A 13,824-nucleotide genomic window follows, 5' to 3' on the forward strand; every position below is an offset into this window, starting at 1 on the left:
GGCGTAACTCTCAAGCTGCGTCTTTCAACCAATCATATCGCATGAGTGAAGATGTCGCGACGTTCTAAGTGGAAGTACGGCATCTTTGAGGCGGGTGGAGGGACCTTCTACTCTACCCTGTTGGTCGCTCTAAGCGCAACCGAGCCTTCCGGATTGGCCGTCGTACTCCCCCTTTCTGTTCAAGGCCTGCCTCCTGCCGCCCTGAGCTTTGGGTGAGTAGTGTTAGAGAGGGGGATCTGGGTGCAGGGCTCCACGGAGGAACTGATCGTTGGAGCGATGGGACTCTGCAGCTGAATAATCTCGCGTCGCTGCACCGTCAAGGGTGGACGCACCAGGCTCTCAGTGAGCCGTGGGCAGGCCAGGCCCCGGCCGCTCGCAGGACCTCAGTTTTCCTCTTGCTCAGGGAGAGGGGAGGGTTCTATGGCTCTGAGCATTGCTGGCCCGCTTGCTGGTGGTGATGGGGTGGGACGTCGGAATTCCAGAGTTCCGGGTTTAGGGACCGGCGGCAGGAGTGCCGTTGGCCTGTTTCACTTTGTTGTTACCCTTTATACCCTGTCTGCTTTCCAGAAGAGATTTTGTATGTTCTAATGGCTTCATTTATTGAATAGATAATATCTTGGCAATTAGCAGTAGTAAAAAAAGAAAATCACACCAGAGTCCCACCATCTAAAACAGAACTTCCTTTTCCTTTGTTCTGGCCCGGTTTTGGGGCCCTATGTATTTGTTATTGTATCTCCGAAAAAAGGGAAAGAAAATAGGGGTGGAGAAAGGCTCGGAGAATAACTGCGGGAGAACGGTCTCCACGCGCCTGGATTATCGCCAGATGCCCCCTGGCCAGCTCTGAGCCGAGCCTCGTCTGGGCCATGGCTAACGGCTGTGCTGGTAACTATGTTCACACTGGAAAGAAGGCAGCAGAGAATGATGAAACCATCTCCTTCTGGAGTCAAACAAGGGAGCTCTTCCGGGGCGCCTGGGTGGCTCAGCCATTAAGCGTCTGCCTTCAGCTGAGGTCATGATCCCAGGGTCCTGGGATTGAGCCTCGCGTCGGGCTCCCTGCTCGGCGGGAAACCTGCTTTTCCCTCTCCCACTCCCCCTGCTTGTGTTCCTACTCTCGCTAACTCACTCTCTGTCAAATAAATAAAATCTTAAAAAAAAAAAAAAAGAAAAGAGGGCGCCTGGGTGGCTCAGATGGTTAAGCGTCTGCCTTCGGCTCAGGTCATGATCTCAGGGTCCTGGGATCGAGTCCCGCATCGGGCTCCCTGCTCCTTGGGAGCCTGCTTCTCCCTCTGCCTTTCTCTCTCGCTCTCTCATGAATAAATAAATAAAATCTTTAAAAAAAAAAAAGAAACAATGCAATCAAATAGCCAAATGTAAAACGCTAATACAGAGTCGAGGTTAAGAGCAATGATGTTGGGAATCAGGCAGACCTGCTTTCCTTTTTCCTCTTCTGAAAAATTGCAGGAAAGACTCAGAGGGTTGTTGTGAAGATTAAGTGAAATAATGAAAGTAAAGCACTTGGCACAATGCCTGGCAAGCAGTAACCCCTCAAAAAATGGTACCTATTACCTTCATAATAGAAACAAACAAATATACTAGCTAACAAGGCCAGTAGACTTACTGCAAGTACCCAATTTAGCTCAAAACTTGTCAGAGAAATAATTAAGGAAACCATTTTTCGCAAAAGAGTGAAATTTCTTCCTAGTACTTATTGAAAGGAATTTATCTTGTGGTACTTTATGCATAAGGAGTATAATGGTGTGGTGAACAGTGTGTTCACCAGCAGTTTTGCTGGAATTATGAAAAGCCATTTCTTTTTTTTTTTTTTAAGATTTTTTTTTTATTTGAGAGATAGAGAATGAGAGAGAGCACATGAGAGTGGGGAGGGTCAGAGGGAGAAGCAGACTCCCTGCCAAGCAGGGAGCCCAATGCGGGACTCGATCCAGGGACTCCAGGATCATGACCTGAGCCGAAGGCAGTCGCTTATCCAACTGAGCCACCCAGGCGCCCCTGAAAAGCCATTTCTTGATTCAACTATCAATAGAAGTTAAGAGCTTGCAATTAAAACATAACACAGAAGGGGCACCTGGGTGGCTCAGTCAGTTAAGCGGCTGCCTTTGGCTCAGGTCATGATCCCCGGGTCCTGGGATCGAGCCCCACATCGGGCTCCCTGCTCGGTGAAGAGTCTGCTTCTCCCTCTCCCTCTGCCTGCCTCTCTGCCTACTTGTGCTCTCTCTCTATCTCTGTCAGATAAATAAATAAAATCTTTAAAAAAAAAAAAAAAAACGTAACACAGAAGCTTCCTGATGACCTTTTATGATAACAGGAGTGAGAGTGACTCATATATATTCAGTACTTCTGATATGTCAGATCCTATATATATGTTTTTTAAACTCTACAACAATCATGTAAAGTAGAAGTTACCCTCATTCTACAGATGAGGAAAATGAGGCTTAGAGAAGTATTTTGCTTAAAGTAATACAACTGTTGAATTAGGGAGCTGGGTCTTTTTCACTGCAAAGTTAGCCATGCTTTTCCATGTTGTTTCTGTCTGAAGGAGGATAAAATGCTTTGAATACCAGATGCACAGGTAGACTTACCCAAGTGGAGGGAGGTGGCTTGCAGAGGTATCTATGGTGGGAGCAAAATCTTTCTCCAGTAGGAAATTTTCACCTTTGGAAATGAAGAGATGGAATGAGATGATCACTGAGCACGATTCCCTCTGTTCATTTACCGTGTGGGTAGTCAACAGCACTTCAGATTCATCTTTTCCCAAACAAATCATTAGCTTACTTTCTACTCCCTACTCCACCAACTTCTCTAGTCACCCAAACCAAACAACCTCTCCCTCCCTCTCTCTCTCTCCTCCCCTCTCCCCCACCCCTCTTCCTTGGACAATGAAACATTAAATACTGTTGGTTTTCTTTTTGAGATATCTCTCAAATTCATCCCTTCCTCTCCTTTCTCGGGGTCTCTGCCTTAATTTAACTCTATATCATTTGTCATCTGGACTGTTGTTGGCAAAAAGCTTGTGACTGGTTGGTCTTCCTGCCTCCAATCTTCTAATCCATTCTCCACCTTCCTTGCTGCCAGAATTCGTTTTTGTAAAATGTCAGTCTGACCATATTGGCAGCCCTGCCTAAAACCAGTCAAAGGCTCCTCCTCATTGCCTACAAACTGTTTATCAGTGGAATGTCATTTTGTGCTTGAGGGTCTTTACCCACACTCCTCCCTTTGCCTGGAATGCCCCTTGCCTCCACCTTTATTCTGCCTGGTGAATTCCTAGCCATCCTTCAGAATCCTACGGGGTGCCCCTTTGCCCTAAAGATAATCACTCTCGCTTCGTTGCTTCCTTTCCATCTTATACATACCCCTATGGTGCACAAAATAAACTGGCAACTTGTCTAAGTACCTTCCACTTTCATGAGGCTGTGAACACTTAGAAAGCTGTGGCTTTATAATATTCAGATTCATATCCACTCTTCAATCCTGTCACACTGCTTGTCAAAGGGGACACACTCAACAGATGTTAGGTGAGTAAGTAAATCCCTTCAGGCTCTAATATTAGAATGCCCCATGTTTGCTTTCTAGAATTGTACAGCAGATGGCACTAATGGGCTACTTAACAGATCTTCTTTACTAGGAATGATTTTTGTTCCAACCTTGTCTGACTTTGGCCTCATCCTGGAAGCCAATATTCATGCCATTACAGGTGAAATCTCCTGTTTCTGCCTCAGCCAAATAGCCAAGATAGCAAGATGACTCAGCAGGTTGGTTTCTATGAGAAAAGAGAGAGGCAGATGTCTAGGAAAAGGTGCATTTGAGGGAACATTTTCTTTGTCTCAATTTATTCACAGTAGTTGGGAGCTTTTTCCTTTTCTTTCCTTTTCCTTTTTCTCTTTTTGTTGTTGTTTTTACAAGAAAGAGCTTTATTCACAGACGGGCACCTCATTTCTGTTCAGTCCTTTGAAAGGGAAGAGGGGAGTTGGAGAATCAGAAAAGACCATTATGATGTCGGAGGAAAGGGAAAACTGAGCAGTGGGAGTTGCTTGTGGGCAGGCAGAGTTGGCCTTCCTCCTCACAGTGGAGTGGCCTGGGCAACTTTCCTGGATACCAGCACCCTAAGTTAGTTGCTTGTGTGTTTGTCCAAGGCTAGCATTAAAGGTATTCCCAACACTTGGTTGTTGGGAACCCCCAGGCTACCTGATAAGGTTTTGAACATGTGATTTTAGGTTCCTGCTTCTCAGAGAAAAAGCAGAGGACCCACAGAAACTCTTATCAGATAGGCCAAGTTTCAGGGCCTCAGGCTACACTTTACCTCTCCAGGGTCAACTCTGGGCACCAGGACCTTCATCTACACACCCTCCCTCCTCCACCCCAACTAAAACCTGTCCTGTGGAAAGGATTCCAGCCAGGTACCTTAAAAATCCTGGGAATTTGGGAACTGGAAATAATTGTATGAATTATTTGCATGTCCTCTCTCAGGACCATCTGTGCTCTAAGCTCTGCTCTTTCACATTAAGCAGAGCTGTGGAAGGGGGTAAAAATATACACTTCGGAGTTAGGCTTACTTGGATTCAAATCTTGCCATTCACAGACCAGCTATGCTCTTGGGCTAGTATTTTAACCTTTTGAATCTTAGTTTCCTCATCCAAAACTGGAGACAATCCTGCTTATGATTCAGATTTGTCTTGAACATTGAAAAACACACATGTAAAGAACCTTGCACAATGTAGCTGGCACAGTGTCGAGGCTTAATTGATAACATGGTGGCATGAAAGAGTTTCTGCTAAAAGGACTTTAGATTATAAGGAACACGCTGAGAGGATTGGGGGAACTCTCTCTGTATCTAAAGGTATATTTGTGAGGGCTTTTGGGGGTTGAGCTATGCTTGCAATTGCACACTGATTAATTTGATGAAAACATTAGAACACAACACATCAGTACAGCCATTTATCTGTGAATTATTTTTTGGCACCTAGGTCCTGAACCTCCTAAGCTGTAAGGGAAATGTATATATAGAGAAAGACAAGAGCACTTTTCCTTAGCTTCTGGAACCTTCTGATGACATTGAGGAGTTTTTTTGTTCAGGTTTTTTTTAACCACCTAAGGCACTTTGCCACTTTTCTGAAGTGTGAATTGCCTGCTGTCAGCCTGGAGTTCTCATCTCTGCAATGCTGGCTGCAAGCACATTTGCATATTGGATGCTGTGTTCTTTAACCCCCTGAGGTTTGAATCCACTTGGAGTCTTGTGTGTGTGCGCGCGCATGTGTGTGTGTGTGTTTCTCTATAAGCTGGCCTCTTTCAAACCCCAGGACAGTTTCACTCCATGGTCTCCAGAAAAACAGAAAACCTACCACAATAGCTCCATTGACTTTTATGTAAATGGCACTCTTCAGGAAAACACTGGGCTATTTCCCAAAATCCCAGAACATACCCTGCGCATTTGTTCGAGTGGGATGTGGGGAGAGTGTTCTGTTGAGTCAGTGAACATCTGTTGAGAGCTGCTGTGCTGGGTTCCAAGGAGACAGAGTGCACAGTCTGGACCTTCCCTGCCAAAGGTACAGCCTGAGACTTACCAGACTAGGTACTGTGCTCGTGGTGGCTTTGTACTGTGTCCACTTGGCTAAGCTGGAACTGTGTTTCCCAGGATTCCCTTCCTATATGGTTCCAAGCTAGGGTCGACCTCAAGAAAATTGTGTGCACGATTTGGAAAGCTGCAGTGAAGTAGCAGCCAGCACACTGTGAAAGACAGAGCAGGATACCAAGCATGTGGCAGTGCATACCTTTGGATGCTGATCTGCTGGTTCACCTTATTGGTGCCGGATAAAGCACCCAGGCCTGCAGCTCCCCAACTCCTGCTGAATCTACTCCTTCAGATACTCTGGGTGCTGGGCCAGATGAACATTCAGCTCTATGGCAAAGCGCTCCAGCTCCTCGAAGTTACCCACATTAATGAGCTTGGAGATGGTAAAAGGAAGTCACAGGTTTCAGTGTGTCCTCAGGAGTTCTACTTGTCCTCATAGGATCTGGTTTGTCTTCACAAGTTCCAGTTTTCCTTGCTCTCCTCCACTTCGCATCCAGCTTCCCTTCCCAACTGCTGGCCTTGCTGACCTATAGAGATTTCAGCCTCAACACCGGATGCAGAGGTGACAGAGTTGCATGGATTTCTCCATCGACTTCCATAATTGCACAAGATCTAATCCCCACACTAAATCCTTAATTGTCTCATGGTGTTCTCCGATCAACCCTACAGAAGTTTATTCAAGCCATGTTGAAGGCCCAGAAGATGAGATGATTAGAAGCCAGAAGGCTTCACAGAAGAGGTGACACTGAGCTGCTTCTGAAAGCATGAGTAGGAAGTAATGTGTATGGGGAAGGAGAGAAATTCTAGAGAACAGCTGGCTCAAGCCAAGCAACTGAAAAGGGTAGATCGGAGTTTTGCCTTTCTAGAACAACTGTCCTCTCCATGGGTCCATAGCATAGGGAGAAAGTGGACATCTGATCCTAACTCTTGATTCTAGGTCTTCTGGTTCCACTGAGATGAACCACTGGTTGGTCTGGTTCTTAGATGTGGTTATCCCTACACATTGGTATCTACTGAGATACATTTTTGCGAGGTGTGCCCTTGTCACTACCCTAAGCTTCTCCCCCCCGTGGGAAAATACTGGCCTGCTCCTCTCTTTCCAGTGGCTCCACATGGCCACCCCAGGCCTGTCTTTCTTGGCCCCCCCATCCAGCTACTATTGTTTCTCCATGATGTATGGGTGATGGTTGTGGTGTAGAGCAATGCTCTGGGGCTTCCTGTCCAAGGCAGGGCACTGCCCTCTAGTCTTAGATCCCTAAGCCTATCTAGGGATTCCAACATTCATTCCATGAGACTCTACCCAAAGCAGGAACAAGGTGCCCTTCACCTGGAACTTGCTAATACTGTATGAGCAGCTTGATAGGAGGGCAGGGGATCAGGTACCTGTTTTTGCCTGAACCGGAACCAATAATTTGAAATCTCTGTTCACCAGTTCTGTGGTGACAGGGTACTTCTTTCTGGTTTCCAGAATGGGGAAAATTCTTGGCATAAATAGGGAGACCAGGGAAATAGAATATAATGTTTTAAAAAGCCTGCTACCGGGGCGTCTAGGTGGCTCAGTCGTTTAATCATTTGCCTTCCGCTCAGGTCATGATCTTGGGATCCTGGGATGGAGCCCCATGTGCGGCTCCTGCTCTGGGGAGTCTTCTTCTCCCTCTGCCCCTCCCCTCCCCGCTCATGCTCTCTCTCTCTCTCAAATAAATAAATAAGAAATAAGATCTAAAAAAAAAGGAAAGAAACATTTGGAAAGATCACAGTGTTGCGTGCATTTGGTTTTTTGGTAAACCATCTGTTGGCAGTCCTAAGGAATGAGTTTCAGTTTGGGTCTGATTTTTGTGCCTTTGACAGATGCAGCCTCATCTTTTTTTTTTTTAAACATTTTATTTTATTTATTTATTTATTTATTTAAGATTTTATTTACTTATTTGACAGAGAGAGACACAGCAAGAGAAGGAACACAAGCAGGGAGAGTGGGAGAGGGAGAAGCAGGCTTCCTGCAGAGCAGGGAGCCTGATGCGAGGCTCGATCCTGGGACCCTGGGATCATGACTTGAACTGAAGCCAGATGCTTAACGACTGAGCCACCCAGGCGCCCCTAACATTTTATTTATTTATTTGAGAGAGTGAGAGAGAGCGAGCGAGCACGCACAAGTGGGGGCAGGGTCAGAGAGAGAGGGAGAAGCAGACTCCCCGCCGAGCAGGGAGCCCGATGGCAGGACTCGATCCCAGGACCCAGGACCATGACCTGAGCTGAAGGCAGACGCTCAACTGACTGAGCCACCCATGTGCCCCCAGGTTCATCTTGATTGAGTAACAGCATGGGGGCCATGGAGAACATTCCCTCCAGCTCCAGCCATCCTCTCTTCAGCCCTGCTATCTGTGCAGCAGCGCCTTCTTTGGCCCTGCAGTCTTGCAGATGAGGCCCTACTGACTTAGGTCTTTTCCTGCCTGGGCCACTGTCCAAGGCCTTTGCTGCATTGAGACACCTGATTTTCTTTCAGTTCTGCCATCCTACCTCAGGGCCTTTGCCCATGCTGTCCCCTCCACCTGGAACATACTTTCTCCCTCCTTCCCATTGCCAACTTACCTTTTACTCATCTTTACTTCTCTGCTCAAACATCCCTTTTTCCAGGAAGTCTTCCTTGATCCCTCAGACAAGGTCAGGTTACCTATCACACATTTTTCCTTTGTAGCACATACCTTATTGGCAATTATTTTTTAAATTTCTTAATTATTTGATTAAATTCTGCCTCTTCCAGGGCATCTGGATGGTGCAGCTGGTTAAGTGTCTGACTCTTGGTTTGGGCTTAGGTCATGATCTCAGGGTTGTGGGATCAAGCCCCAGGATGGGCTCTGAGCTCAGCATGGAATCTGCTTGAGATTCTTTCCCCCCTTCTTCCCGCCCCCAACCAGCTCATGTACACACTCTCTCTAAAATAAATAAATAAATCTTGGGGCGCCTGGGTGGCTCAGTTGGTTAGGCGACTGCCTTCGGCTCAGGTCATGATCCTGGAGTCCTGGAATCGAGTCCCACATCGGGCTCCCTGCTCAGCGGGGAGTCTGCTTCTCCCTCTGACCCTCCCCCCTCTCATGCTCTATCTCATTCTCTCTCTCAAATAAATAAAATAAATAAATAAATAAATAAATAAATCTTTAAAAAAACATCTGCCTCTCCCGTTAGAATATAAACTGCATGAGAGCAGAGGCCTAGCACAGTACTTATTACATAGTCAGTACTCAGTAAATATTTGTTGACCGAACCAATGACACATATTCTTTAGCGAGGCCTTACATAAGAGATCTTCCATATTTTTTGTTACCTTGATGACATGTCCCCCTTCAGATGATGAATTGTTTTTTCACTGCTGCAGGTACTCCTACTCTTCTCCCTTTCTGTCTTTTGTTGTTGTGGACGTTCTTTTCTGAAATGGAAAGAAAAGTAACTGAGGGGCACCTGGGTGGCTCAATCGGTTAAGCGTCTACCTTCGGCTCAGGTCATGATCTCAGGGTCCTGGGATCGAGCCCTGCATCAGGCTCCCTGCTCATAGGGAGCTTGCTTCTCCCTCTCCTCCCTGCTTGTGCTCTCTCTCAAATAAAAAGAAAATCTTAAAATAAAAGTAACTGAAATGGAAAAGACTAAAACATTTAGTCTTTACTGAATTGGTGATTATAAAATTAATAAATGTTCTCCGTGAACTTCCAAACAATGCAGAAATATAGGGACTAGAAAATGAAAGTCTCGCCATAATCTCGTCCTCCAGAAAACACTATTAATGATGTGTATCCTTCCAGACATTTTCCTATGCATATTGAAACCTACCGAGTGCTCATTACATGCCAGGCGCTGTTCTAAAGCCCTTTACAAAAGTTAAGTCATGTGATCCTCACAGCAACCCTTTGAGGTAGAACTGTTACTATCCTGTCTCACAGCAGAGGAAACTGAGGCTTAGGAGCTAAGCACACAGTGAATAAATGGCAAAGTCAGAACTTGACCCCAGGCTGCAGAGTCACACTCTTGACCCACTATGCTAGTGTGCTTCTCATTGGGTGGGAAAAAGACTTTCTACTGTGTCTTTTTGTACTTTGAATTTTGCACCATGTGAATGTATAACATTCTAAAATGTTTTTAGTACAGCAAGCTGCCTTTCCTAAGTGACCCCTCAGGCCATCAGAAACCCCATCGTTGGAGTCTCTGCCCCGCAGACTCAGGCTGGAGGCTGAGGGAAATGGGACCATGGGTTTGATGACGATGTTCCTCATCTCTCCTATTCCCAGCATCTCTACAGGTTCAGTGGGTTTGCCTCCGAGGACCTCCGGTCTCTTAACACACTCACACCAGCCCTGTGTCTTAGCAGGGAGACCTGGAGGAGTTGGGATAGAGCTGCACAGACAGGGTAGGGGCCAGGGTCCTACCATCATTCACAAATCAGTCTCTGATTCCTCATTACCCCCACCGGTCCTAGGAATGCTGCCTTTTTCTGTAGTTGATGAGGTCACTATTAGCTGATCTGTGCTACTCCCCAGCACCAGATGCTGCCCCCAGGATGGATCCTCCTGTTTTGCGTAACTTCCCAATGTCTCCCATCTTCTTAAGTCCTCAAATAGACCATGGCCCTGAGAGCATGTGGCTTGATCATCTTCCGAAGATGCCTCATTCCCACGGTGGACAAACCTGCAATTGAGTTTCTACTGCTGCAGGCATCAGACGGCATTCATCACTGGACTCCTCCCAAAGGTGCAAGGCAGAGGGGCTGGCTCTCGAGAAAGTACCCTATCAGGCACCCCATAAAGCTTACGTCCCAGTGACTGGAAGTAGAACTCTGTGATTGAATCCCAGGGCAGAAGCAGCGTGTGTGTGTGTGTGTGTGTGTGTGTGATTCACTGGAGCAGCGTGTGTGTGTGTGATTCACTGGAGCACCAGCCTCTGTGGTAAATGGAGAAAAGGCACTGTGCTGGGAACTGGGGACCTTGGGGTCTAGTCATTACTGGGTTACAGGTCAGGAGCCCTGTGTGAGCAGTCCCCAGACAGAATGGAGCAGAGACTTTAAAGGGGAGTGCTGTGGGAGAGGGGTGAACAAGGATCCAGGGTTGGAGGAAAATAAGGAAAGGGGAACAGGAAATGAATTTTGCACATTTGCATTTCACTAAGGAGAAATAAGGTGAAAGAAAGGGACAGAAGTGAATAGGAATATTCACACTTGTCTCCTGATTGCCAAAGTCATTGCGTAGTACCTCTCACTGAAAGATTTCAAAGGACCTCTCCAAGTTTTGTCCTGCTTGGGCCTAGGGAGACGTTGTCCTGTTAACGCTGATGGGAAGATGGAGCACAGATGCTGTTGGGAAGGGCATGTTCAGAGATTCCCCACACTTCTGAGTGCGGATGGGGCGTGAGGATCAGCTCACCTCTCTCACCACCAGCACCCCTCTCTCCCCCCCCCCCCCCCCCCCCCCCCCCCCCACCCCCCCCCCCCCCCCCCCCCCCCACCCCCTCCCCCCCCCGCCCCCCGTGCAGTACCTACCTGGCTTTGTGTACACGGCTACGTGAGGTGCTATACAGAGAAAATTCTCCAGAAGCCATGAGCTAGGTTGGGTTTTTAAGTCCTGACTCTGTGGGAGCTGTGCAGCAACCTCTCTGACTCAGGGCACTGCTGTGAGAACCCCTGGGAAGGAGGAGAGCTAGGATATAGCCCTGTCTCGGAACCAAGACGGGAACAGCTAACAATTCCTGCTCCCCAGGAGCTCCTGAACCAGGAGGCCCCCAGCAACTCGCTGGAGCCCTGTGTTGACAGAGGCTGCCAGACTCCTCCCTGTCCTTCTTGGCCCCTCCAGGCAGGCTGAGAACTTGCAGGGAAGGCCTGGAGGCAAGACTGAGGGCTGCTCCCAGTCTGCAGAGCTTCAAGCTCTCCTACAACAGTTTCTTGGCAGCTGTCTCCTTGGGTTTGGGTCTTGCCAACAAATTTTCTTAGAACTGGCTCTCAGCTTGTCCTGAGTCTAAGTTCCCATCAGGAATTTCCCTGTGAAACTGGAATCTGGCCTTGCTCCGTTAGAAAGATGAAAACAACGTGGAAAAGCCTTGATAGCTACTTGGAAACAGCTGCTGGGGCTGCAGTGCAGGGCTTGGAGCCTGTTGGCCCTAGGACTTCAGGGACCAACTAAGACAGTGTTAAGTCCTCACTGTAGATTGTAGGCAAAGTGCTCCCTCCTTAGCCAGCTCCTGTCTGCCAAGAAGGGACTGCCCCTCCTTCAGAAAATCGATTTAAGGTCTCCAAGGGAAAGGGCTCCCTGAGAACATGGGATGAGGAGGGCTCCAAAGGATAAAGCAGAGGTCTGAGGGAGGCCATCTCTCTCAACACTGAAGAGCCGTCTTCTAGACCAGGCTTGCCAAACACATGGTCTGTTTAACTCTCTGCAGAGAAGATGGGGTGGGGAGGAGGAATTGCCCAGACGCTACCGGCTCTGCGCCCCATTCCTAGGCATAGTTAGGATATTGCCAATCTCTAGGCCCCCTTGAGCCTAGCAACATCTAGAAAAGCCGCCAAAGACCCCCATCTTTAATCGTCAGACCTGAAAATTCCACCTTTGCTGAAGATTCTCTCTTGCTCCCTTTCCTCTTTTTTTCCTAACCAGGCCATGTGGAACCAGGAGAAAATGACTTGGAAACGGCCTTGCGGGAGACTCAGGAGGAAGCCGGCATAGCAGCCGGCCAGCTGACCATCATTGAGGGGTTCAGAATGGAGCTCAATTATGTGGCCAGGAAGAAGCCTAAAACAGTCATCTACTGGCTGGCCGAGGTGAAGGACTACAATGTGGAGATCCGCCTCTCCCAAGAGCACCAGGCCTACCGCTGGCTGGGGCTGGACGAGGCCTGCCAGTTGGCTCAGTTCAAGGAGATGCAGGCCGCACTCCAAAAAGGACACCAGTTTCTCTGCTCCTCAGCATCCTGAGCTGACCAGAGCAGAGTCATTTACCTCAGTGGGATCCTTGAGGGCCTTCTGAGATGAACAGTGTCAGCCCGGGGAAGGTTGTGTGGGTCTTTGGCTCATCGTACCAAAGAGCAGATCGGTTAGTAAAATCAGCTGAGAACTTCAGAGGAGAGCAAACAAACGTCTCAGCTGGGTGAAAAGGAAGGCAAATGAGGAGTTTAAAAAAAGAAAAAAGTCTAGGCGCAGTAAGTTCGTCCTTGTATTTTATAAATAAACTTCAGGCAGTTTATCTGTCCATCTAACCTGTTGTCTTTATTTCTTGGACTCTTGCCCTTGATGCGGAGAAAGCTAAAGTGAAATGGAGCTCCGACCTTAGCCAGAGAGAATCTTTTTTTTTTTTTTTATTTTTTTTTTTTTTTTTTAAATTTTATTTGTTTATTTGACAGAGAGAGACACAGCGAGAGAGGGAACACAAGCAGGGGGAGTGGGAGAGGGAGAAGCAGGCTTCCCGCTGAGCAGGGAGCCCGATGCGGGGCTCGATCCCAGGACCCCGGGATCATGACCTGAGCTGAAGGCAGACGCCTAACGACTGAGCCACCCAGGCGCCCCAGCCAGAGAGAATCTTGTGACCACGCACTATGCCCCAGAGAAGCTGAGGGAGGAATTGGGAGAGGAGAGAGCAGACACTGCCAGGGTGGTTCTCCTGCCTCAGGAACTGCAAACACTCTGACCCCAGCCCGCCAGTGTACCCGAGACTGTGACCTGTAGTCGGACAGGATATACAAGCCAGTGGGGCCAGAGCACAGGAATTGGGTGTGTTCTACTCACTGATGCACCCTCTCCCTGGCACCAGGCACATGTCGTGGGTGCTCAGTTGATAACTTCCTAAAATAGAGACCCAGGGAATTTGTGACATATCCCAGGTCGCAAGACGGAGACAAGGGACAGACAACTCTGGACCACCAGGCCTGTGACACATGGACCCCATGAGTCACCAGGGACCTGGTCAGCATGGCTGAGGTCACTGGCAAGAGGCATGCCCAGGCCTGGGGGACTCTGCTAGGCTACCCAGCAGCCCCATTACTCCACCTGTGCCCTCCTTGCCTGCAGCTGCCTTCTGCACCCTTAGCAAGCTTTCATCGACATTTCTCTCTTCCTACCTACTTCCTTTCTCTCCAATTCAACTGTAAGACCCAGAGGCGCGGGAGTTGGGTCTCAGCCCTGTTCTCCCTTGCTACTAGGGCTCAAGGAATGTGGGGCAGGTGTTAGATCCTCCAGCCCTTCCAGGAGCTGTTAGCAGATGGATTCATGTGGATTT

The 13,824-nt window shown here is 48.1% G+C and overlaps 1 protein-coding gene across 1 annotated transcript; it reads left to right on the forward strand.

Annotated features, from left to right (window-relative positions):
• Nucleotides 1–79: 79 nt before the first annotated feature.
• NUDT2 (nudix hydrolase 2) lies at nt 80–12,808 on the forward strand. Its single transcript, XM_021691438.1, has 3 exons — nt 80–212; nt 10,178–10,318; nt 12,211–12,808. Exons 2-3 carry the CDS (start codon nt 10,192–10,194, stop codon nt 12,525–12,527), a joined length of 444 nt encoding a protein of 147 aa, XP_021547113.1. The 5' UTR covers nt 80–212; nt 10,178–10,191; the 3' UTR covers nt 12,528–12,808.
• The last annotated feature ends 1,016 nt before the right edge of the window (nt 12,809–13,824 follow it).

This window comes from Neomonachus schauinslandi, chromosome 13 (genome assembly GCF_002201575.2).
Source record: "Neomonachus schauinslandi chromosome 13, ASM220157v2, whole genome shotgun sequence".
Lineage (NCBI taxonomy): Eukaryota > Metazoa > Chordata > Mammalia > Carnivora > Phocidae > Neomonachus > Neomonachus schauinslandi.